General features: G+C 40.9%; 1 protein-coding gene across 1 annotated transcript; it reads right to left on the reverse strand.

Moving 5' to 3' along the window:
• Positions 1-11,466: 11,466 nt before the first annotated feature.
• Positions 11,467-24,915, reverse strand: scrt2 (scratch family zinc finger 2). The gene is made up of 2 exons (XM_064299180.1): positions 24,246-24,915; positions 11,467-17,836 (listed from the first exon to the last, which is right to left on the reverse strand). The coding sequence occupies exons 1-2, from the start codon at positions 24,403-24,405 to the stop codon at positions 17,019-17,021; spliced, it is 978 nt and encodes a 325-aa protein (XP_064155250.1). The 5' UTR covers positions 24,406-24,915; the 3' UTR covers positions 11,467-17,018.
• Between the last annotated feature and the right edge of the window lie 388 nt (positions 24,916-25,303).

Raw genomic sequence — 25,303 nt, forward strand, 5'->3', positions numbered from 1 at the left:
AACAACGAGTAGGCCTGATTTTGAATAAGAAATGTGGCATGTGAAATTGTAGGACGTGTTTGACATGTTGATGGGGGTGGGGTATTTGACTAAAACTTCAATCAATGGACCTCAATCAATGGGTTAGTAAAATAAATAGCTAATGTAGTTTTTTTCTACGATCTTCCAGACCTGGTGCTGCTAGAGGTGGTGAGGGGAGAGCAAGGAGAGGAAGGTGGAGAGGGAGGGAGAGGCAAGGGGAAAGAGTGCTAAATTCAGAACACTTCTTCCATGAGAAAAAAGTACACAATATATAGTATTTTATACCTCTGAAGACCCACAATATCATTTGGTTATCAAGTGTCCTCTCCTGAAGCTCAGCAAAAACAATGCAGAATACTCATTTTGGTGGTCATTTCATTTAATTTGAACTGTGATTCATCCTGCATGGTGGCTGTGGCTCCAGTGTGTTTGAGCTTCTGTTACTTTGTTGCAGTGATATTTAGAGAAATTCTGACTCTTGGAAAACAAGCTCCCAAGGGTTACCTAGTAACCATTTATTTAGGGTGTGCCATTTTCAGGCTTGTTTTTAAAAAGGGGGTACAGAAGGGATTAATCTGGATTAATGGTGATGACTGACAAAAATGTAAAAGATTATATGCAATTTAAAATGAGAAAAAGAGCTTTACCTGCAGTACACAGTGAATTTGGCAGTAACTTCCTGCGTGCCACATGAAAAATGATAAGAACTCACAATTTGACATATTTTTCAGTGACAGTATGACTGGATATGGCTCTGTGGACAGTAAAATGTCATAACAATGTTGTTAAAGTGCCAATGTGCACTGTTAGGGGGGAAAGAAGCAGCAGATGAGGACTGGACAGGTCCATGGACATCCGGGCAGTGCTTTCATATGGAGAGCTCAAAGCTGCTGTTAATGGAGATCAATCAGTTTTAAGAAATATATTTTTAGAAATATATTTGAAAATATTTTATAGGTGTTGATTAATTTCTGCCAAACTTTATAACTGTTTCATGAATTTGACACAGCCAATAGTGTGGGTGCACCATCTTATGGATTTTCATAACAAACTATCTATGACAATCAAGAGAGATGAAAGAGTACAGATTGATGGTTATAGAAGCAATGGACACATTTACCCATTTGAAGAGCTATTTCTGTACAGATTCAGTTCTCTGTCAGTCTATTGCATACAGCACCCAAATGTGTTTTTCATGTTAGTTTCAAACCTCCATTACATTGGAGCAAAGTGGTTTTAATCTTGCTTGACAGCCAGTAGTGTAGTCCCCAATGTTGCCTTCTCAAAATGAAACTAGCCTGTAGCGAAGTAACTATAATGCAAATTGTACACTACATGCATGATTTTCCTGGCTATGTGTAGCAACTAGAAATTACTGAACGTGAATTGCTGAACAAGTATATGATCAGATTGCAGCACAGCTGAATGGGTCAATATGCACCATGTTAGCACCGATCCAACAAATGAGAGAGTGAAAGGGGGATGGGAGGAAAAAGGCAGAGAGAGAAAGCAAGTGAGAGAGAGAGAGAGAGAGAGAGAGAGTGATGAGACTGCTACATATTGAAGATTTATACATTGGGGCCCCTGGGTATGTACAGCCCAGCTGGAGTTCAAGTCAAATGTTGACTGAGCAGATCGAGTCAACAGATCGGATACATATCTAAGGCCAAGTGAATGTAAATGCTAAATGCTTTGGATCAATATGGAAGTGTCAGAGGCATTACCTGCTCAGATGACCAGCTGCAGATTATTATGGGACTGATCTGAGGCCACAGCATCCCAGCTAGCCATATAGAATTTTTTAAATGTCATTTTTTTAAGTCGTGGAATGTTGTGAAAAGGTTTCTCGCTTTTGATTTTGTCACAACCTCATCCTTAAAAAAAACTTTTCCCAGAGAAAAAAATAAACTGCCATTAGAACCTATTGTCAACATAGCCACAAAAAACCTTGTCTGTTGGGAGTTTAGTAAAAGAAACACTGCAAAAGTATTGGAACCAATAAAAGAAAATACTGCGACATTGTGTTGCAATAGTGTTTTGTACTGGATAGGACTGAGGCTGGCTCAATCTGCAGTGACTGCCAATGTGAGATGGCACCCGGCTTCCTGTGAAAGGACTGGAAGGAAATTGTTGAAGAACTGCAGACTGTTTCTCTCACACTTGCATTTTCCAAGCATCGATCATCACGTTGTGTTGTCACTAAACACATTCACCAAGTGGCACAAACTTATGGAGTTATGGGCGTATGTGCGAATCTGGCCTTGTGTAACCTCACTTAAGCACGGCGCAAAGCAAAGAAAGCCGATGCATTTTTGTACCATAGCTGTGATATCCTTGGCACTTAGTGACAGCAGTGTACTGTTTTGGTTGTGATATTGTCTGCACATGATTTATCATGTAACTAACATATTCTCATAAATAATTCCAAGTGGTGGTTTTTCTGTAGTTTGTTTATGATTATAATGTAATTGTACCCTATCAAATACTCGACTGCCACACAACAACTTCTCATCTTTCAAAAGTGAGAAAAAAACCAAAATTCCTGCAACATGCTGTAATATTCATGGAAATTTGGGGCTAGACAAAGGATTATGCAATGCGTCATTCCCACACTCTGAACCACAAGTATCCAACTGGTTTTGAGTGAGTCCCTTCTGTGAACTACATTACATTTCCAAATGTATGTGGATATCTGAACTTCACACCCATATGTACTTGTTGATCATCTCATTCCAAAACCATGGGCATTAATACGGAGTTGGACCAGTAGATTTTGGAACATGGTTGCGACGATTTGCTTCCATTCAACCACACGAGCTGGGCATAAGGCCTGGCTCGCAGTTGGCATTTCAATTCATCCAAAAAGGTATTTGATGGGGTAGAGGTTGTGGCTCTGTGCAGGCCAGACAAGTTCTTCCCCACCAAACTCAGCAAACCATTTATTTATGGACCTTGCTTTGTGCAGGAGGGCATTATCCTGCTGAGACAGGGAAGGGCCTTCTCCAAACTGTTGCCACAAAGTTGGAAGTGCAAAATTCTCTAGAATGCCATTGTATGCAATAGCATTAGGATTTCCCTTCACTGGAACTAAGGGGCTTAGCCCAAACCAAGAAAAACAACCCCAGACCAATATTCCTCCTCCACCAAATTTTACAGTTGGCATTATTTGGGCCAGTACAGTTGGCATGATGCATTCTGACAAGCCCAGATTCATCTGTCAGACTGCCAGATAGTGAAGCGTGATTCATCACTCCAAAGAACACATTTCCACTGCTCAAAAGGCGGTGTGCTTTACACCACTCCAGCCAAAGCTTGGCATTGTGCATGGTGATCTTAGGCTTGTGTACGACTACCCGGACATGGATACCCATTTCATGAAGCTCTTGATGAACAGTTCTTGTGCTGACATTGCTTCCAGGGGTAGTTTGGAGCTCTATAGTGAGTGTTGAAGCCGAGGACAGATGATTTTTACGTGCTACACGCGTGAAAAATGTGTAGCTCTTTGTTTTTACAGGCTAACAATGTGTATTAGAGGTTTCAGTCTGGATTTAGGAAGCACTATAGCACTGAGACAGCCCTTGCCTTAGTGATGAATGATTTGTTTCTCTCCCTGGATTGTGGCTTTATTTCCATACTCATCCTACTAGACTTAAGTGTTGCCTTTGATAAATAGCCAACCATATTCTCCTCCGCAGGTTAGAAAAATCAGTTGGTCTAACTGAACAAGCTCTTTTGTAGTTCAAATCCTATCTGTCAGATAGATTTGAGTTTGTGAAGGTAAACAAGGTGTCATCTGAGACCTCAGGGGTAAACATTGGAGTTCCACAAGGATCTGTTCTGAGTCCCTTGCTTTTTTTTCTGTACATGCTTCCCCTTGGGGACATTATGACCTGACATGGTGTTTACTACTGCTGCTATGCAGATGACAGACAACTTAATATATCGGTTAAACCCAGTTAAGTTGCCCAGCTTGCCAAACCAGAGGCTTGTCTTAAAGACATAATGGCCTAGATGACGAAGATATCCTCTTGTTGAATTCAGATAAGAGATGTATTGGTAGTAGGCCCCAAATTTTTTTGAGATAAATTCTTAATTGTATCTTTAAATGTAGATGGCTTCTTAGTTTCAGTCAATGCAGTTGTTAAAAATCTTGGTGTGACTATTGATTCAAATCTCTCCTTTCAGGCCCACATAATAATAATATCACAAGAGTAGCCTTTTTTCATATTAGGAACATATCTACATTGAGTAAGGTGATGTCCTGAAAAAATGGATCCTGCCTTTGCAACCTCTTTGTTGGATACTGTAATGCTTTATTGTCTGGTAGTACTAATTCAGTCTTGAAATGGCTCCACGTTTTACAGGATGTGGTTGCTCGACTACTTACAAGAACTAAGAAATGTGAGCATATCAGTCCAGTGCTCGCTTCTCTTCATTGGTTGCCTGTCAAATTTAGAACTGGCGATAAGATTCTACTCCTAATGTATAAGGCTTCAAATTCTTTGTCTCCAAAATATCTTACTGAGTTGCTTATCCTCTATTCTCCTTCCATATTGCTTCACTCTCATAAGGTGCTGGCTATTTGAAATTTCCAAGTATATCTAAAATTACAATGGGACGCAGTGATTTCTCTTACAGGGCTCCCTTTTTATGAAATAATCTCTCTTTCCATGCTCAGGCTGCAGACACACTCAAAATGTGCCTCTTTAGTCATTACTTTTGTTAAAGATGTCTGGGAAGGGTAAATCAAGAGCTGCCACGTGAGCTAAGGTGAGTGTGCTTGCCACTGCATGTGAATGCGTGGGTTTGTTGTTCTGTGTCTTGTTGGGCTACTCTCTGTTCAGGATAAGTCTCATGGTTGAGTATACCCCCCTTTCTTCACATCTTTTGGATATGCTGCCATAGCATAGTACACTGGGGCTTTTCCATATTACACTGAGGTCACTACATATGCAGCAGTTAATCTCATAATTATGGAGTGTCAAACCTTCTCTTCTCCATTTTCTTTATGGGGGCTTCTGCCCCTTCCCCTGTCCTGAGTTTGCTGATTGTTCCAGCCTTGTTTCTTGGTTCAAGCCCACAGCATGATGCAACCAGGAGGCCTAAATGCATCACCATGAATTGCTTATTACTATAGATCTCTCTGCTTGGACTGCCTATTTACCAGCTAATTTAACTACCACTCTAACCTGCCCAACCAGTATTTTACTGTTTGCTCTGTTAGACCCCCCTTTGCATTTCTTTTAACATTAAATTTGAACTGTTACACAAGTCCGGCTAGTGTCGGATTGGCTCCCCCTCTATAGCCTGAGTTTGGGGAATTTTTTCCCCCTCAAGTGCTCTCTTTTTGAGGGTTCCAGCCTGATTTTGCCTGATTTTATTTTGTATTTTCACTGTAAAGCATCTTTATGACAGTGTCTCTGTAAAATACAAACACTCTTTAAAATTGAATTATATTAAAATGTAACAAATCATCGCCCTTGTAAGGAACTGTGCATCATACAGTTATTATTATTTAGTGTCCTTATTATAAATAATAATGTTGGAAGTGTCACATCCATTTGTCTTATAGCATGTTTTTCTTGTAGGATCTCAGTTAAATGGACAGTTGTTGATGTAGTTTGTTTACACATTTGTACCAGGCTCTCCATTAGCTGTAAATTATTATGATTAATGCATATTCTACAAAGCCAAACCTGCTCCTCCCCAGTATCTCATTATGCAGTTTATATACCGGCTGGAGGACGGTGAAGGACACCGTCAATTGAATTCAGGTCTTGTATATTCCCAGGAAACTAATCTAGTGGAGCCCAGAGTAAAAATCCCCCATCCACTCCCATGATTAATTTTTATTTTCTCCCATATTTTTTTCCACTCATTTTTTTGAGTCATGGTGAAAAGACTCTAAGATGAGTTCCAGCATAAAATCAATGTTCCATTAAAATTTAATGTCGAAGTATGGCTTAATAGCATTTGAGCAGATGCTCCAGTCATAGAACCACTCTCTGTCTCAGTAACTGTTACACAACAACATATTTCTCCTTTGTCTCATTTTTGCTGCACCCTTTTCTGTTTGTTGATAGTGGTGGTGTCACCATAAATTACATTTGACAGGTTGGGAGAATATTACCCGTTCTCAGCTATGTACTACGAAGGTGGAATAGCAACTGAAATTGCATATATGCAGTATATTATCAGTTATGCTGCTACAGTGGCAGTGTCCTGTCAGGGAACTGAAACCAAAACCGATGGGTTACAAACCCTTTTAGGCAGCAATTCAGGTTAATCCTTCTTTTCTTCGACCTAAACAAAAGGCCAGCCAATCAGAGGTCTCATGCTGTGATGTTGTAATTTGCTTCTTACAGGTATTGTCTGTCAAATATTATTGATGCACAAACTACAAACTAGGTATAAAGGCAGCGACAGGGAGAACTTCCTGCTCCTGTTTTAATGGCGGCATGTTAAACGTTGAGTTGTCTCATCCCAGAATTTGGGAAATTGCTAGAATGTAGAGATATAAGAAAAGTTAAAAGTTCAGTGGGGCTGGATTTAAGATCTGTATTAACTAAAGTGGAATGCTTAGACAAAGCAATTAAGAAGAAACCCGAACACAAGCTAATCAACTAAACCCCCAAATGAAATGCTAGAGACAAGGGAATCAGAGAAATGCTTCTCGAAAAGAAGACGACTATCACAAATAAGATAAGATACACTTTATTGAACCCCATGGGGTAATCTGTCCTCTGCATTTGACTCTAGTTACTTAGGAGCAGTGGGCAGCCACAGTGCAGTGCCTGGGGACCAACTCCAGTTCTGAGGCCAGTGCCTGCATCAAGGGCAATGGCAAGAGTATACCTAACCTGATATGCATGCCTTTTGGTGTGGGAGGAAACTGGAGTACCCAAAGAAAACCACTGGGAGAACATACAAACTCCACGTAGAGAGCATCCGGCCGGCCAGAACTTCAACCTGATGCCTCCTTGCGAGGCAACCGTGCAAGCCACCATGCCATTGTGCTGCCTGAATGAAATTATACAGTTCAGGATGGAGTTTTAGGACTTTCATGCTGACAGGGTGGAATATTGAACGGATTATTCTCCAAACAAAACTAAGGAAGGACTTGAAAAAACAGACACTCGAGTGGAACTAATAGAGGACAAAATTGGTGAGTTTCAGAACACCAAAATACTACAACACAGAACTATCCAACACTTGGTGAATACACCTCAATGATATAGAGGGAAAGGTGGAGTATCTGGAAAACAAACTGAGGAAAAAACAATCTGCACATTTCAAACATTATGTAGGTGCATAAAATGGTGCGGTTTCTTGGAAATTTTGTTATGAAGTTGGCCTACTGGACATACAGGAAGATTTTTAAATCCTGTGGTCACATTGTGTTTTGTGGAATATTCTGTGGAAATTCACAGAGTAGACCCAGGCCGATTCATGGAAACCCACAAACAGCAGTTAAGGTATTGAAGGACGGGGTACAGGAGATTATGCTGCCTGGGGGAAAAAGCTGGAAACATTTGCATGGATTACTAAGGGACAGCAGCACAAAGCTGGTTTTTAGGCCAGACTGGACACAAACTGGGATCTCACAGGCCTTCTGCATGGATCAGAAGCTGGGACGGTAATTCTGCAAGTCAACTCAGAATGATTCCACAAAAGACATTTAATTATTGAACTCAGATTTAATGAAGGGGATTTTTCCCCACACGGACATCTGTTGAACACTTAAACTGGAATATTTCTCACGTTGTATGAATAGAGTGATGTTGCTCGCCCTCTCTCTCTCTCTCTCTCTCTCTCTCTCACAGGCTGTTTTTCTCTTGTTCTCTGTCCCTCCCTACCTCTTTGTGTGTGTGGATTGAGTGGGCGTGTCTTGGGTATAAGTGTTAGCTGTGAATAGGGGTATGGGGGTAGTGGTGAGCGTTTGTGTAGGAGTATATAGTCAGTTTTTTCCCCTCAGATTTTATCTAAACTACAAAAAATCTATCAGGTTGAGGAAGGGAGGAGAAGGAGAAGAGTGGGGGGGAAAGCAGGAAGGGAAAGATACTCATTTAAGTGATGTATTGCAACAGGTTGTTACCCTTTTGAAAAAGGTTTTTGTGTAAAATGTAGCAGAATTAGAGGAAAGAGGAAACATGATGGGTGAATCCATTAATGTTCTTTTCTTTACCTTTGGAATTTACTGCTCTTCCTGAGTCTCTGGTTAATTATAAGATAGGGAGTGGAGATAGAGAGAAGAGATAGAGGGAAGGAGTTGAGGTGATGGGGAGCAGGGCAGGGTAGGTGTATTTAACCAACCAAAATTGTCTTTCCTTATTTTGGATTAAAATAATTGTATTTGGGGAACGGGGACATGACAGAAATGCAACTGCCTCTAATCAATGTTTTACAGGTATCAATGTTTCAATGAGTGAGTAGCAAACATGCATTTACTTTTATATGCCTGATGACCCATGTGATTGAAAACTCATGGAAGAAAAGAGTAAGCTACCAAGATTTAAGGTAGCAAAGTGGGAAGTTGTTTTTAAATTTTGTTTGTTTTTTTGATGCACACTTCACTTATTTGTGTCTGTTTTTTTGTTGATGGTATATGGTATTTTCATATTCACTAAGTACAGAAATCATTACGTACATTGAATGTTTCAAAAGTTGAAAAATATGAAACTCCCGAAACATAGTGCATATTTTTGGATTAGATGCTCGGAGTACATGGATCAGTTGAAGCAGCTGCAATTTTAAGGAATGCCTGCTTAGAAATGGGATTAGTTGATATGTGGAGAACAGACTGGACGATTATTTTATGTTTAAAAAAGATATTTCAGCAGTCAAAAGGTTAACCATAGGAACAATCACCTTATTTGATCACATCGTAGTTTCCCAAACAGTTGACTTGACTGTGGAGAAAAGTAAGTCTTGAGAATGAGCAATTCCCTACTTCAGATGTTCTTTTAAAACATAAAATCAAAGATTAAAGAATATTTAGAATTTAATGACAGAGAGGAAATTGGCCCACTTGCATTGTGGGAATGGGCTAAGGCAGAGTGAAGAGGTAAGCTATTATTTCTCCTATCTGCTAGAAAAAAGAAAAGAGAAAAAACTGAGAGATTTGGAGAAATGAAAATTCTCAAGACTGAGCATAAAGAACTACACAAGACTGAAATAAAATAAAATCTTCAGGAAATTGAGAAAACATTAGTATTCACCAAACAAAAATATTATGACGGTGGACCCAAATCACTGAAGATTTTGGCTTGTGGAATTAAAAAAATTTTTTTTTGTGGAATTATTGATAAGTTATATATTACAAAATTAAATGTAAACACCTCAGAAATATTAACAAACAAACATTAAATTGTGGAAGCATTTGCAAATGATTATGAACAACTCTATAAATTCAGTCAGAAAACGGATTTACAAAAGATGAAACATTTAACTTAAAACAGATTTCAGAAGAAGAAAATATCTTTTTAAATAAGCCAGAAACTATAGAAGAAATAATACAACAAATTAAAAAGCTCAAACTAGGGAAAATCCTGGATATGATAGGTATGCTAATGAATTTTACAAAGAATTTAGGATCATACTTATACCTTTACTACAAAAAGCTTTTAATTAGGCTCTAGAGACAAAAACCTGGGCACCAACCTGGAACTCATCCATAGTTGCAGTAATACATAAGGAAGGGAAGGATGAGACTGCTTGTTCATCATAAAGACCAGTTTTGTTGTGAAATAGAGAACATAAAATATTAACAGCTATTATAGCAGACAGATTGAAGGTGATCCCTGAATTAATTACTACAGATCAGTGTGGTTTTATTCCAAATAGGCTTTTAACTGATAATATTGACACACATTGAACATCATAGAATACTCTCAAAAATTCAAGAAACAAACTTTTTTACTGACATTAGATTCAGGAAAAGCTTAAAATAGGACATTATAAATAATAGCTGATGGTTTGGCCTATGTCTCTAACAGTTTTTTTTCTTATTTCTCAGCCTCATAATGGCTTCTTTAACTTTCATTGGCACAATTCAGTTCCTCATGTTGACAAATGCCAATAACCGACTCCAAAGGCAATTGAAAGGCTAAAATCTAAACTAGATGCTAAAAGCTCTCTTATAACTGCACTAAAGAAGCAATTGAACAAACCTCACTAATCAGAAACACCTGTGATGCCATTTGTCCCAAATATTGTGATGCCCTGAAATGAGGGGTAAAAGTACTGCCATTTCTACATTGTGAAACCAAAATATAGAAAAGCCCTAAAGTAAAAGCTGAGAATGTACACTTTCACGATGTGTGAATAGTTTTATTAAAAACTAAAAAAGAAAAATTGTCTTTCCAAAATATATAACAGACTGCAGAACGGCCTAGAAAAGGAGGGAAACAACACAAAACTTAAATGGAACTCATACTCAGAACTGAACTTTCAAATGATGCCTGGCAGCACATATGCTCTGGAGCACATAAAACTACAAAAGTTCAAAATTCTGGAGAAAGTTTTCATGGAAAATATGTTCAAGATGTTTTATTACACCAAAAATTCAAGCGAAATATTATAAAACAATCAAATCTAACTGCTGGAGGAACTGTGTCAAAACAAATGTGAACTACGCCTATATATTCTATCCCTTCCCCAAACTAAGAAATTTCTTGGATAAAATCCTTAAGAAGACAGAACTCTTAAAATCACTAAGATCATAGAACCAGAGCTTCTTATTTTGGTATAACTCCGCCTGAACTAAATTTAGAAGTTAACAAATGTCTATGTAGAATATTAAAGATTGCAGACACAAAGCAAATAACCAGGAACTTGTTAAAACCTAACATAGAAATAGTAGAAATAGTATATGAAATAGCAGAAAGAGAGGAGAGAATGACCTTTAAAATGAATGTTTTTAAAGGTAATTCCTACAATATAAAAAAGATTGAGTACAGTAAGTGGTCACTACAATAAACTATTTAAAGGCTATTTTTTAAAAGTATAATAAGACAGTTGTTGCACATGATTATTACAAAACAACCCGAAGACACTGGCATGAGAATGTACATGTGAATATTGGAGCGTATGAGTGTGGATGTGGGGGTGGAGGTGTGCATGTGTACAAAATCTGAAGGTGGAATGAGGAGATACTGTGAAAACTGTACAGAAGCCTATGTACAGAAACCAGTGGTGAAAATAATAAAACAAAAGACTAGGCTTAGCAACCGAAAAGGTATGTATATTGTCCAAGAGTTTCAAGGGACTCTGTGAACCAGGGGAAACTTAGACAGTAAATTTACATAAATTTACTATAAGAAGTCATAAATACCAATGAAATGATACCTTAACCCAAATAATCATTTAACAATATAAGGGTAAAGTGGTATATGATATTTAATCACCTGTAGTTTTTGCCATCAGATATGAAAGACAAGAGCCATGTTTTACTTGTGCTATTGTTTTATTATTATTGTTATATTATTGTCATCATTATTAGTTGTAGCAGAATAACAGAAATGAAAACACCCTTCTGCAATCATGGCTTCTTCACACTTGGCAGACATTTAAAGAGAGAGAGGGGGAGAGAGAGAAAGTGAGAGAGAGCGAGAGAGAGAAAGAGAGAGGGGGGTTTGGGAGAGAGAGAGAGAGCAAAAGTGTCAATCTGAATCTATACTTTGAGAAGCATCTGGAGGGTCTCATGTAGCCCACCATATGCTGAAGGCTTTTGTTATGGAAATTGTACTTTTTTTTGGCACTTATCATCACTGCGCAGCCGAGCTGGGCCGATAAACTAAGGAGAGGAAAGAAAAGAGAACACGAGGAGGGCGCTCAGAAAACACTGAGTCACAACGCTAAATGTGAACTGTTGGTGGTAACCTACAGATGCATTTTAATTACTTGTCCCTGATTTGCATTATCACCCAGACTGCAACTGGTACCTGTATTTATCTGCATTGCAAAAAAGCAATTTAACAAAACAAAAAAAGAATAGAAGTTTAACCACATTTTTTTTACATGCATCGTATTATTGCTGTGGTAGTATATACATTTATTTACATGGTAGTTTTAAAGAGGAACAATGTTTTCATTTTTTGAGTTACCAGACCCAATCTCTATGCGGAGAGAAAGTGTAATAGAACATTTGCTTGCATTTTTTTTTCCATCCTCCATTTATGTTGTCCACATGTAATAAGAATCAGAGTAAAAATTTAACAAGCACTTGGTCAGAACAAAAAAGGTTAATAGCAGTGAATCCAGGTAGGAGTATAAACTGCCAGACCACAGAAATGCATGACAACTGGAACAGCTACTCATATCCTGTAAGAGGCTACTGTAGCTGTTCCAGTTGTGTTGTTCTGTAGTTCAGTGGCTTTGTGGTTCAAACCCCTACTGATTTTACTGCAAGTGATCCACCGTGTTGCCGTTAGGTTAAAATAGCAATCTTTCAATAAAAACAAATGTATTTTTTGTTTTTTCTTACTCTTGACAAGTGAAAATCAAGTTACTTCTGAGTCATCCAGAAATTCTTTTTACAAACACCCCCCCCCCCCTCCGATTTCACACAGTCATATGTAATCAGTAGGTGTAGAATCACTGCATGAAAATTAATTTCAGCTACGAGCATGTTTTGACAATAGGTGGCTTTCGTTATGTGCTAACAAAACCACTGAAATGAAACAATCAGAAGTATTTGCAACAGATGGCTTTGCCTGCCTAAAACTAAAACATGAACCTAAACAGGCCACACCCACATATCTAAAAACCATCGAGGATCAGAAAGGATTACGGGGCCTGGGTGCTCCCCTGCACGTCGGCTGTGGTGCGTCGACACCGATGCCCTGTCTGAAACAACCACCCCGTGACAGTGAAATCCTCCTGAATGTGTTAAACAGGGGGGTTGGGGGCATTGGGGACGGGGGGCAGGGGCTAGGGCAGCACAGCGGGCGAATCCGTAATGATCCCGGGTCACTCTGAGCGGAGCTGTGCCGGGCAGCCATTAGCGTGATTGCGTCCCTCCCATTAGAATATGCAGGGAGCCGGCGGCGCGTTTGCCTGCTGCTGCGTGACCTTCCTGCGGAGGTCGTTCCATGACGCAGTCGCCTGCTCTGCCCGCCCGCAGTCTGTTCCCAGAACATGCCAACACCTGTTCCCCTCCTGCACCGTCTCTATCAGTCCCTGTCCTCACAATGTTGGCCCCCGCTTTGTCAGGAGTCTCAACGTCACAATTTTCACACGTGCTTCAGAGGGAACATACACGCTCCGATAAGGATGTGTACTGCTTGGTTCGGTTCTCAAGCAGAGACGCTCCAAATCATTAAAATTAAAAATGTTGATTGTCTGGTTTAAATAAATAAAAAAACTGAATTGTTTTTATCTCCAAAGTTTCGCTATTCAGATTTTGAGAATAATTTTGAAATGGATAATTCTCAATTATTAATGCATTCAAAGTGTAATAGCTGCTCAAAAAGTTCAGTTGTTATTCTTTCGTCCTTTTATGGCAATACAATAGCAGTACGAGTCTGGTGTTTGAAACTGCAGCTTGGGCCATTCTGATAAAGGCAGGTTCATCATAACCAGTGAACGCACCAGAAAAGTCCTGGGGTTTATTTTACTGCTTTGCATATTTAGAACGCAAGCTAGTACCCTGGGATGTGATTCAGTGCTTGAAAGAAAACAGATTTCCAACAGTAAATTGTACTCAGTCAAAATCAAACAACGTGAAACATTAATGCACTCTGCAGTTTGCGGTAGAATTTGTAATATGATTTGATTACTCCTGATAATTAGTGCAAGTTATTAAATAGAATAAAATATTTTTTTAGCATCAAGGAGAGGGCCAGTAGCAGCATGTTTCACTGGTTCACCGGCTATAGAATGGCCATTTATTTTCTTTGGGAACCTGTGTGAGGAAGTATTGGTTGAGGAGGAGGTACAAATGCTGATTAAGAAACATGTTGCATTTTCTCAACAGTTACAAGCGAACAGATTGGGCAGTGTTTGTGTGATTATAATTAAAGAAATCTAATTTTATGTCCATTTTGTTCAGGCACATAACATGACCATTCCTTTCTTTTCTGTTAAAATAAAAAAACTTTTTATTTTTACCATTGCAGGCTGTGGGACGCCAAGATGTTCTATCTGTCCATATTCAGAATTTCTTAAGTGGAAGTCTCCCTGTTGTCTCCATGTTGGCTGAGGCACAGGTTGAAGCCCTTCTGAGCTGAAGTAATAGCTCAAGTGTATTCTCCCCTTTGCACAATAATAAGAAATCCCCTCCTCACTTTGCCTAGAGGACTGTTTTTTACTGTCTTTCTCAACCGTTGAGATAGTGGTGAAGCATGTTTCTTATAGCAGGTTTTCTTTGATAGCATGAATCCTACCTGGATGCCTTCAAATTTTGACATGTTTTTTATCCCCCCTATTCATTTTTTTAACCTGTGTTCTGTCACAATTTTTCACTGCCTGATAAAGCCGCATGCATCAGAATTCCGCAACGCCTGTTGTTACCCCAGCAACTTTTTGATTGCGGTTCCCTGCCCTCGTACTGCCTGTCATCAAAAAAAAACCTCCCTGAGCATGTTTTAAGTGAGCACCAGGGACTTAACTGCAGGATCTGCTGTAAGAATATTCTGGAAGGACGTGGTCAATAACACTAATGCACTAAGGCATTGTTATATAACTATAGTTACATTCATTCCCTGGTTGATTGTGTGCTTTTACTCTATTTCCATGGCTTCTAAACCTGTCCATGTCCGTACTATTGTCTTAAGACACTTTGGAGCAGATCTATAAGTCATGATAAAGGGGCGACTAGCCAGTCAGGTGTCACTGTTGCTCATGATGCTGTATTAGCTAGAAAAAGGAACGTATTAGCCAGGGAGAAGGTTCCTTTTTTATGAAAAGGAACACGGATGGTTATTGTATATGATATCGTTGCACTCTGGAGAAAAAATAGATTAGCGGGGTGAACTTTTTTTGCTAATGACCTGGAATGGGGAACTGGTAAGATTTTGGAAACAACATGATGGAGGATTTCTTTGTTTTTCATGTCCATTTGAATTTATTGCCTACTAATTCCTGAAAACCAGGACAAATCAGGATTACACAAAGCAGATGCTTTAAGAACAAACGTCAATTTTGCCTTATTTGTTCCAAATGCTCAAATGTTGTACTTTGTTCCTCTTTAAGACCAAAGTCCTATGGACTTTCTACAGTTTGTCATGCATATAAACAATTTCTTTGAGGATCAGCAGCATCATACAAGGTCATTTTATTCTGATGTCAATAAATATGAAACATATAAATATATAAACAAACAAAGAAATAAATATGCAAGTATAAATAAATAAATAAATAAATAAATAAATAAATAAATAAATAAATAAATAAATAAATAAATTGCTGCATAAAAGTATGCCATTCATCCACGGTAGCGAAGCGCTTTCAGCAACATGAAAAAGGTCAGGGTCCTTTGTAACTGAGGGTCTGTAGGTCTGTACCTTCTTCTCTTTGAGGTAATTGTGGGGGGGGGGGGGAGGGGGGGGGATGTGCGATTGATGAACTCGGCGTGTTTATTGTCCTCTGTGGCGTAGACCCAGGGAGCCACGAGGAGCGCGGAGTTGAAGCTTGCCACCGCGACGAAGGAAGAACAGAGCGTGGGTCACCGTGACGACGGCGGTGGCGTCACACACGCTGACGTATTTGGTTTGGCGTATACCGCTATTGCTCCGGGGTGCCAGTTACGGCAAACACGTTTTTGACTCGCGCCGTTGGTTTCCTGCACAAGTCTCTCTGCGTCAGCAGCACCAGGTGAACAGGCGTTCGTCGAAACTTTGAACAAGCCTGAACTTAGACGCTAAGGCTTTCGGAAGTCTATGCTTTGAAACTGACCCTGAAATGATTTGAGCTACATCAGTTTTCGGGTACAGCAGTGTGTGAAAAGGCATAGCAAAATGTGTAACGCATTGTCAAAATGAAATTATTTTCTTTGCTCTTGACGAAATCTGCGGTTGTTTTTGTTTGGTTGTTATTGTACCGTTTATCTCTTACGCATTTACGTCGCAAAGTAGAATTCATTATTTAATTATTCTTTTGGGGCACTTTTTTTAAAGCAGTTTAATTCTTATTTCACATGTGTAATAGCCTTTGCCTTGCTGCCTTGATTGCTTGTTTTCATCAACTCATAGCTTGAAATACAGTCACAAGTACCCACAGTTACAAAGAAATTCTGCTTCTGAAAAGCAATTTGAGAATGATTGGCACATAAATGATACTTATATAATTAATTATACCTACAATAGAAAAAATTAATACTTATTGAATTGAATTAAACATTTAAGTGTGACGCTTAAAAAAGGTTTAGTTTTTAACTTTAAGTGGCCTTTTTTGCAAATACTGTTCATTTTTCACATTTTCATAAAAAGTTCTTGTTGGCTGTTGCAAAAGAATTCAATTCTTAGCAAAAAAAAGCAGCATAAAAATACAAGAGGTCTTTTTTTGTTTCTAGAAAAGAAAAAAAACTGTCACTGTCCCTTTCGTATTTTTTTTTTCACATTTTCCTCCCATTATTTGCTATAAAATATCAGGAATCTAAATATTATTACTATTGTTATTAATATTATAGTCATTGATAAAAATTCACATGCCAGGCCTCATAAATAATTGTGTGTATGTTTGTGTGTGCACATGTGCAAGTGTGTGTGTGTGTGTGTGTGGGCATCTGTCTGTGTCTTTGTGTAGCAATTGTTCCAAAAAAAATCCAGCATCTTTTTTTGTTTTTCATCATCGTCTTTTTGTCGTTATTACTGTTTCTCTGGACGTAATCTCAGTGAAAATATTGCTTTTCTAAAAAAGGGAAGGATAAAAGGTGGTGGAGGGCTGGGGATTGGGGTAGTGGTAGTGGGGGTGAGGGTGGGACCAGGGGGCGTGGCCAACAAAGAAGAGACGGGCGCGGGGCGTGGCTCGGGCCTTCTCCCCCGCCCTCCGGGCTGGGGCTAGTTCTCGGAGCCGGAGTCGTCCTCGTCGGCGGAGCCCTTGAAGCAGGCCGACTCGTAGTGCTTGTTCAGGTAGGACTTGAGGGCGAAGGTCTTGTCGCAGCGCTTGCAGCGGTAGTGCTTGAAGGCGGAGTGCGTCTGCATGTGGGCGCGCAGGTTGGAGCGGTCGGCGAAGGCCTTGCCGCAGTGGGCGCAGGCGAAGGGCTTCTCGCCCGTGTGCGAGCGCATGTGGCCCTGCAGCAGCCAGGGCCGGCTGAAGGCCTTGCTGCACACGCCGCACTTGTGCTTGAGGTCGTGCGTGAGCACGTGCATGGCCAGCGCCGGCATGGACACGTACACCTTGTCGCAGGTGGGGCACTTGCGCGCCATCTTGCTGTCCAGGCTCCGGTGGGTCTGCTTGTGCCGGCTGAGGTTGGAGGAGGTGGCGTAGGTCTTGCCGCACTCGTTGCAGGTGTGCCGCGCCGTGCCGCCGCCGGCCCTGCCCGCCTCCGGCGTCTCCCCGCCTGTGCCGCGCCCCTTGGCCTCGCCCCCGCGGGCCCCGCCCTCGGCTTTCCGCCGCGAGCGCCCGTCGGAGATGAAGAAGGCATCCATGGTGTAGCCCTCCGTCAGGGCCTCGGCCTCGCCGCTGAAGAAGCCCGTGGCGGTCATGCCGGACTGGGGGCTGTCCGGGTGCTCCATGTCGGGGTCGCAGTACTCCTCCTCCCCCCCGCCGGCGCTCACCTGAGAGTACAGCGGCTCCGACACGGCCGACGCCAGCTTCAGCTCCATCTTGTTCTCGCCCTGGTACACCGACGGCGTGATGTAGTCCTGGATGTAGCCTGGAGACACAGAGAAGCCACATCAGCTTGTCGCAGTGCGTTTCGAGATTAGCTGCTTCTTAACCAAAATGATTTGCAGCTTTGTATATGGCTATAAAACCAATACTAGTCCAGAACAGAGCACGCTCAGTCAAGCAGTTATATCAGCGTAACTAAGTTAGCCACACCTTCCTGTTCATTGTAATGTATTCGAGAAACAAACTCCCTTCTCCGCTACACAATGTAATTTGGATTATTGCTTAGACAAGAGAAAATATTGGAAAACAATTGTCCTTTGTTCAGCTTAAACCGGTAACAACATGTTTAAGGTATAGAGCTGTCGGACTTACCACAATGTGCACTATTCACTTAAGAAAATTTTATTATCAGTTAAAAACAAATGTCTTATTTCAAACAATGCTCAATAAAGTAGTATAACTATTGATCATTGCAATAATACATTTTGTTTACATTGTCTAAAATGATAAAAGACTGATGTCTTTGAATTCAGACACGTTCACTCTAATACATACACACCTTCACTCACCTGTACACACATTCACAAACAAACACACTCACATGCCCTCACCTATATATACCCATGCGCACACGCACACACACAGACACACATGCAGGCACATGCACACACACACACACAGGTATGGAAGCAGACACAATCACAGGCACATACCCTCAAACAAAAGTGCACATATACTCATGCGCACAGATATGCAGGCATGAATGCATACAAATGCACACACCAACACCACCCACACATGCACATACACACACACACACACACACACACAGCATGCTGCAGCTGCAGCAAAGAGGGTGATAATGGAGCCCTAATATGCAGACCTGCCCTGACAGAAACACACTGCTCCTTCAGTGGAATAGTTGGCTGGCACTTGTTCACGTTTTCACAGTACAGGGAGTGAGCAGCTCGGAAACACAGGGCCTCTGTGTTCGCACACTCAGGTTACGCTGACTGCCAAGCAGCAGTCTGGGGACACATACGGTGTCTGCTGCGTGTTGCCCAAAAAGAGGGCATTAAAAGTGCAGGGTGAAGATCCTGTTACAAGCCTCCATCCCTGCTTTTAGACATCACAAAAAGCTGTCAATGTGAAGGGGGAAAGCATTCTTCAAAGTGGATTCTAGAAAATTCCGCTTGATCCAAGACCATATGGGCATTGATAATTATCTCACTGTACTTTTTTGACAGAGCGAGGTGTCTTTGATATCATGATTTTTACAGCAGGCTTGATAAGGAAACACTGACAGGCTTTTACAGATGCCTTTTTTTGGAGGCGTTATCGCATAGCTAATTGCAAGAGGAAAGACTGCAAATAGCAGTTGAGAAGATGTTAGCTGTGAAGGCTCACAGAATTAGAATATTTCCATTTTGTCTCATCAGGCTGCCCTGAGTGCTGTTAAACTGCCACGTGTTGGGGGAGAAAGCTTCTTGCTGAAGCTGTAAGATGGAGGTTTCAGTGACAAGCTAAAAATTCAAATGCAGCGTTAACTGTGGAGACAGTTCCACGTTTCCACGTGATTACTTTTGCACTAAATATTAAGTGGCTGGGCTGTGTAAAAATAATGACTTGGTATTTGCACCTCAGACAGAGTAAACTTTAACGAAACTTCTGAGGTCTTCATAAGTCACATCAGGTTGCAGGTTGCAAGTCGTCAGGCCACTGTGAGTTTTTTTCTGAAATGGTGTCTCTCTCACAGACTTTCATTCTGAATGTGCAAGCTTGCCTGACAATTAATGAACCACATTAAACTAGCAAGAAACATGTTAAGTTTCCCAAGAATTGCTGCTAAAAATGTGATATTTTAATAGTTAACAACTGTTAACTGTTAGCAGGGTGAAGTGCGCCAGTATCTGTCGAAGGATTTTTATGCTGCAAACCCTCAGACACGCCGTACAGTAAAGCACTCTTTGGTAAATAGAGCATTTAAATGGATTAATGCATTAAGCTGTAAATTTGTGCTTTAGGGGATGCTTTTGTGGTTCTCACTGCACAATATTTACAATTTCCCTTCATCCCTATTCCCCTCATCTCTTTACACACATACTATAGAGTGGATTCAAAGAAAATTCTGGGGATGTCAATATGTTTGAGATCAAAATTACAGGGGATATCTGGGTTTGACAAAAATGGTTCATTTCCTTGTGGGGGAAAAAGATGGAGGACCCCTGATAAAATCCCTTAGGTGTGAGATGTCAGTATTAAAACCAGCCATCACCAAAAATATCAGCTGTTTCTACTGGAAACGAAATGTACCTTCACCACAGTGTGCCTCGTCCATAACATTGTCAAAACAGAATGTTGCTTTCATCATTCCCACATTGCACCCTGAATTCAGTTAACATTTGTGCTTAATCACAATTAACTGTATGCCTTTATATTTCCAATACCAGCCCACATTTAGTATTAGACCAAGTCCACTGTTTTCTCTGTACAGCAGTATACTTTCGTAGCCTAGGGTATGTCTTGCAAATTTTAAAACTATAATAATCGTAACATTCGTCATACTGAATTTAGCACTCAGTGTCTATGCCACTTCACGTACACATCATCATCGTCATCATCACATCTTGTGTTTAAACTTAACAGATTACAATAAAGCACGTTTCAGGTATTTCGGGTTTCCTTTTCTGGGGTGTTAAAACGGTTTCATTTGTTCCTAAAGAAGCTCACCATCAATTAAAAAGAAACCACTCCAAACCGTACCAACATTATATATTTACCTACATCGGTTTATTGTTTCTCTCTTATGAGAGAAGTCACTTGTTGGTGGCGAGCATTTGTCTGAATGCTTTTAATTTAATTTGGCGGCGCAGACCAAGAAATTCAATAACCATTTTAGTGGGTGGCGCAGTGCATTTCGTAGGAAAATGAGTGTGTAACTGCGGGAAAAACCCATTTCGAATCGCTGTGTGCAGCAAGCAATGGAAATTAATTATTGACTGCCTTTTAATGAAATTCAAAGTTTTGCGCTGATCAATAGGCCATTGGCTATAAAATAGCGCTACACTGTTCTCGCTGGCTAGGACGGAAAAGATTTTGAGGAGAAGGGGCAGGCGATATGACACCCTGGTAGACGAATGCCAGCGCAAAAGGAAGGCCGATGTGTCGTACAGGGATTAAGGCAGGGAGAAAAAAGAAAAAAACGATCCGCGTTCATTACGAGGGCTAACGTCACCTAGGCGCAGCGCTAAGCCTGCTGAAGTGGCTGTAAGAAGCGGGTCATTAGATGAGCAATTAAAACTTCTCCAATGTGCCGTCTCCTCCCCGGGGTTAGCAAACCAGGACAATTCAGTCCTGAAGTACATAGGCTCCCCGAACTGCACAGGAATGCAGAATCAGACAAAGGTATTCCTGGGCCGTTTTATGTTCCGTCTGACTTGCGGCTCAAAAGAAATGCACCTGGTCAGTAGGCTACTAAGATTTCCAGACGCATTTTTGGTGTCACGTGCACATTTCTTCAGCGTCTTGCGCCCACGCTATGATAAACGACAATAGGGAACCCGTGTGGACGCTTTTCAGCATATCACCCCAAACCATTGGTTTATAATCATTCCAGTTTCTAACGCGCTTAGTTAATAGTGTTGTCTGAAAAATATTCGTACTGAAGCGTTGAATTAGCCAAGAATTTAGCGTGCATATTCATTTGGATACTGAAACGGGTTTGAAGTTTTCTTGAAAATGTCAAGACGTGCTTTAAAATGAACCACCGGGGAACATTGTATTTACAAAGCGCACACCAACGCATTGCAGGGCTAATTTACAAATGGATGGCACTTGCAATCCAAGTATCCTCAGTGCCTTTACCTCTCTTCCACTCCAGGTACCTTTTACCGGCTCTAATCTATCCAGCACACTGCTCTGATTTGACAGGCCCTCATTTTTAAAATTCATATTATAAGATAAGATCTAGGTATTCATGAATAATTTCAGTTAAAGTTTTGTCTTTGACTGGAAAAGCAAGAGACCATAACAGAATGAAAGTAAGGTTACCCTATTGTTTGATTATTTTTGCTACTGAGGCAGATAATTATAGTGACATATTCGTGGTATTGATTATCAGATTTAAAATAATAACTGGGACTGTGCATACGTACACACGTTTTGCGCGTACGATAAAACACCTGCCTTAAAATCTTGAAACATCGCGGTCATTCCTCAATCGGCCCAGATTAGATGTGTATGTAAGTACGGTGCATGCGCGTGTAACAAGTGTCAATCAATATCACACAAGGTCAGACAAAGAGCCTATTGTTACCGTCGCTGCCGTCCTAGGAGCGGTGCTTTTGAACATCTACGCCTGACTATTTAGACCACGTCGCCTCTTTTAAATTAAACCAAACGCGTAATTTAGCTAAACTAAGACATAGCCTACTACTTGACATCCTTCGTTAATTCGACAGGCATCCGGAGAATGGAATGTCTCAACACAAAATTATGTTTACACAGCAATAATGCTGATGTAGCGCAATCCGTTGTGTGCACAGCAGGCTGCTATAGAATCCATCCTCTGCCAGACTGCACTAAAGACACAATGCTTACGTTTGTTGGATCTAGCGTGATATCTCTTGTTATATAAGATATTCTACCCCAAAAAGATTGAATATAGCTTCTAATTATTTGAGAAAGCCAGTTGCATTGTGTGTAACTGCATGCAGACTGCTCATCAAGCATGTACTATGTTGTTTATGTTATATTTTGGGTGTTTAAAACAACCCGATGAACGATGAAGGATAGCTAATCATGCCAGCAGTAAAAACCTGGTTTAGGTAGGTGCCACTGAAATGATTCATTATATTCTTTTAATATTTCCCCTTTAAAGTTTCTTTATTAATCCCGAAAAAGGATTAAACATAACTAGTTTTAGCTTCGAACACTCCACGCTTATAGTTCAAACAACCGCATCGTTATTTTTTAATAAAATGCCACGTTATGCAAAATAGAATCATTGTGCGCAATCATCAGATTTTTAAATAAGAGTAAACTAACGAATCCTTTTTGGAAAATCGGTTTTGACGATGTATCAATTAATCACGGAATCCCTTCAATAGTAGTGGTTTAGATAAATGTCATGAAGCCTTTTTATAGAAATAGTCTAAATAAGGTAAGCATAACAACCAAAAGCACCTCTGTGTGATTCCAGCTGGTAGATGAAGCTTGTTGGGAATGCAATGAAGCGTGGCATTAATGCGATTGTATAACAGGTGGATAGTCACAGAGCCAGCAGTGTGCAGCAATGTTTTCTATCTGCTTAATGCAAAAAAGACGATAAAGAACAAAGGGATCGGACATCTGGCATCCTAAATCTGGGGACAAAATGGGTGAGATGGCTGAGGTTTGAAGGACATCCAAACCAAATGCCTTCTCCTGCCTGTACAACGGCTTTGTGTGCTTTCCGTATATTGTCTACGCGTACAGAAAAGCACAGGGCCATATTCATCCTTATCTACTAAAATAAAAACAAGAAACGCATTAAAAATAATATCTTTTTCTGTTCTATGAAGTTTTTCCAAGCAACAAGCGGGCGCTTTCTTCGCTCACGCATAGTGTAATCCCGTGTGAAGCGATGTGCAGTCCTGTTTACTGTATCTGCGAAGTCACGTGACGTATTCGAATGCTGCCACAAGCGTTTTTCTTTTTGTTTTTTCTCTCCCCTTTCTCCTTCCCTTCTTTGGTCCCCGGGTTGTACAGTACAGTGATGTCTCTTGTGGCAGCATAGTTTTGCATGACTGAAATTCGAACCCTGCTGGGCTTCTAAGGCCCGGAAGGATGTAAGGATGGGGATGGGGGAGGAGGGTATGACTGCAATGGAAACTCAAGGGCAATAAAAGCTAAGGACAAATGTATTATTCCCGTGCTGATCATTCGTCTTTGGTTTTTTTTAAATAGATCACACAAAGGCTCGCTGGACCCAAGCGATGGTGATGCTGAGGCACGCGCGTATAGCCTGAGTGTGCGGGCACAAATCGCCCAAATCCAAAAGGTAGCCCCATGCAACATCTGCGCAAACCGAGTGCTCTGTTGTGACCTGAATTGTGTTTGCGCATCAGTAGAGTCAAAAACAGTAAAGTCTGCCCGTGTAGAGAGAGGGAGGGTGTGGGGGATGAGGGTGGGGATTATTTAGGATACCCATGCAACAACACTCGGCTTTATATAACATCTGTTTTTAATTCCATGACTACTGCCGTAAACAAGAAGGTTATGGCTTAATTTCGCCATAGGAAAGTAAAAACACAACTACTGCGTGCGGCTTTATTTATTCTATTATTTCCATTTTTAAAATGAACACTTCGTTTCTGGTGTCAGTCGCAACAAAAATTTTCATATAACACTGCCATATTTTAATTGTAATAACAACAGCACTTTATTTGGAGTAAGAATCCACATACGCTTACCATTTTCACTTAGTCGGACACCCAAGCTGGTCACAGAGTCTGTGATGGAGCGTGCAAAAGTGTATGAGTCGTCCAGGTGGTGGTGGTGATTGGAGGCGGCCACGGCAGACGATGAGAAATCATCAAGCTTGATTTTCTTCACCAAAAACGAACGGGGCATGTTTTTCAGCAGATTAAAACACAAGCCTTAAAGACGCACATGAAAAAAGAACCTCTGGCCAAAAAAAAAACAAGAAAGCAGGTTGATGGTAATCCTTATGCAACTTAAAGGCAACCCCCCTCCCCAAAAAAATAACCGGAAAAAGGATGACACCAATGCAGCGTGCTACGATCCCGTTGTCTTTCGAAAAATCTTGTTCAGCACTGGATAGCTCCTGTGATGCAGCGGGCGAAAGGGACAGGAAGAAAGAGAGAGAGAGAGAGACAAGAGAAAGAGGAAAGAGAGAGAGAGGAGAGAGAGACTGTCAGACTAGCTGAGATCAGCAATCACGCTTGGCTTTATATGGGGCGCGAGCTCTGAGATCAGGTGGTGCTTCGAAATGGAGCTGCTTAGCTTTAATCCATCAAATGTCCCCAGGGACACACATCAAATTACTACTGAACCGTCTGTGCATCTACACGCAGACACAGGAGGAGAGACTACGGCCAGACCGCCCCCCCTCCCCTCACCCCCGCTTTTCACCATAAGGAAAGAAAGGAGAGCGCAGACAATGGAGGCATGCGGACGACACTACATTCAGGATCCGGCTCTCTATTGTTTTCCAATGAAGTAGCACAGTATATGTTGGCTTGTAACCGCACTGCCTTTCCACAACTTGGTACCACCCCAACCGCCCCCGCATCCACGCTCCTCCCGCATCCACCATCCCCCCTCATCCACTATCGTATTTTCAAAACAGAGGCTGCGATAGTCTGCACATTGTCCTTACAGTCAGAGCTGGCCTCCGCTTCTTGAGCTAAAGCTGTGTTATGCTGTTATGCTGACATATAGATTATTTTGCGACCTGATCATAAGCGACAGATGTGTGTCGTCTCGCTAAACAGGGCTAATTAACATA

The sequence above is a fragment of the Anguilla rostrata genome, chromosome 11 (assembly GCF_018555375.3).
Source record: "Anguilla rostrata isolate EN2019 chromosome 11, ASM1855537v3, whole genome shotgun sequence".
NCBI lineage: Eukaryota > Metazoa > Chordata > Actinopteri > Anguilliformes > Anguillidae > Anguilla > Anguilla rostrata.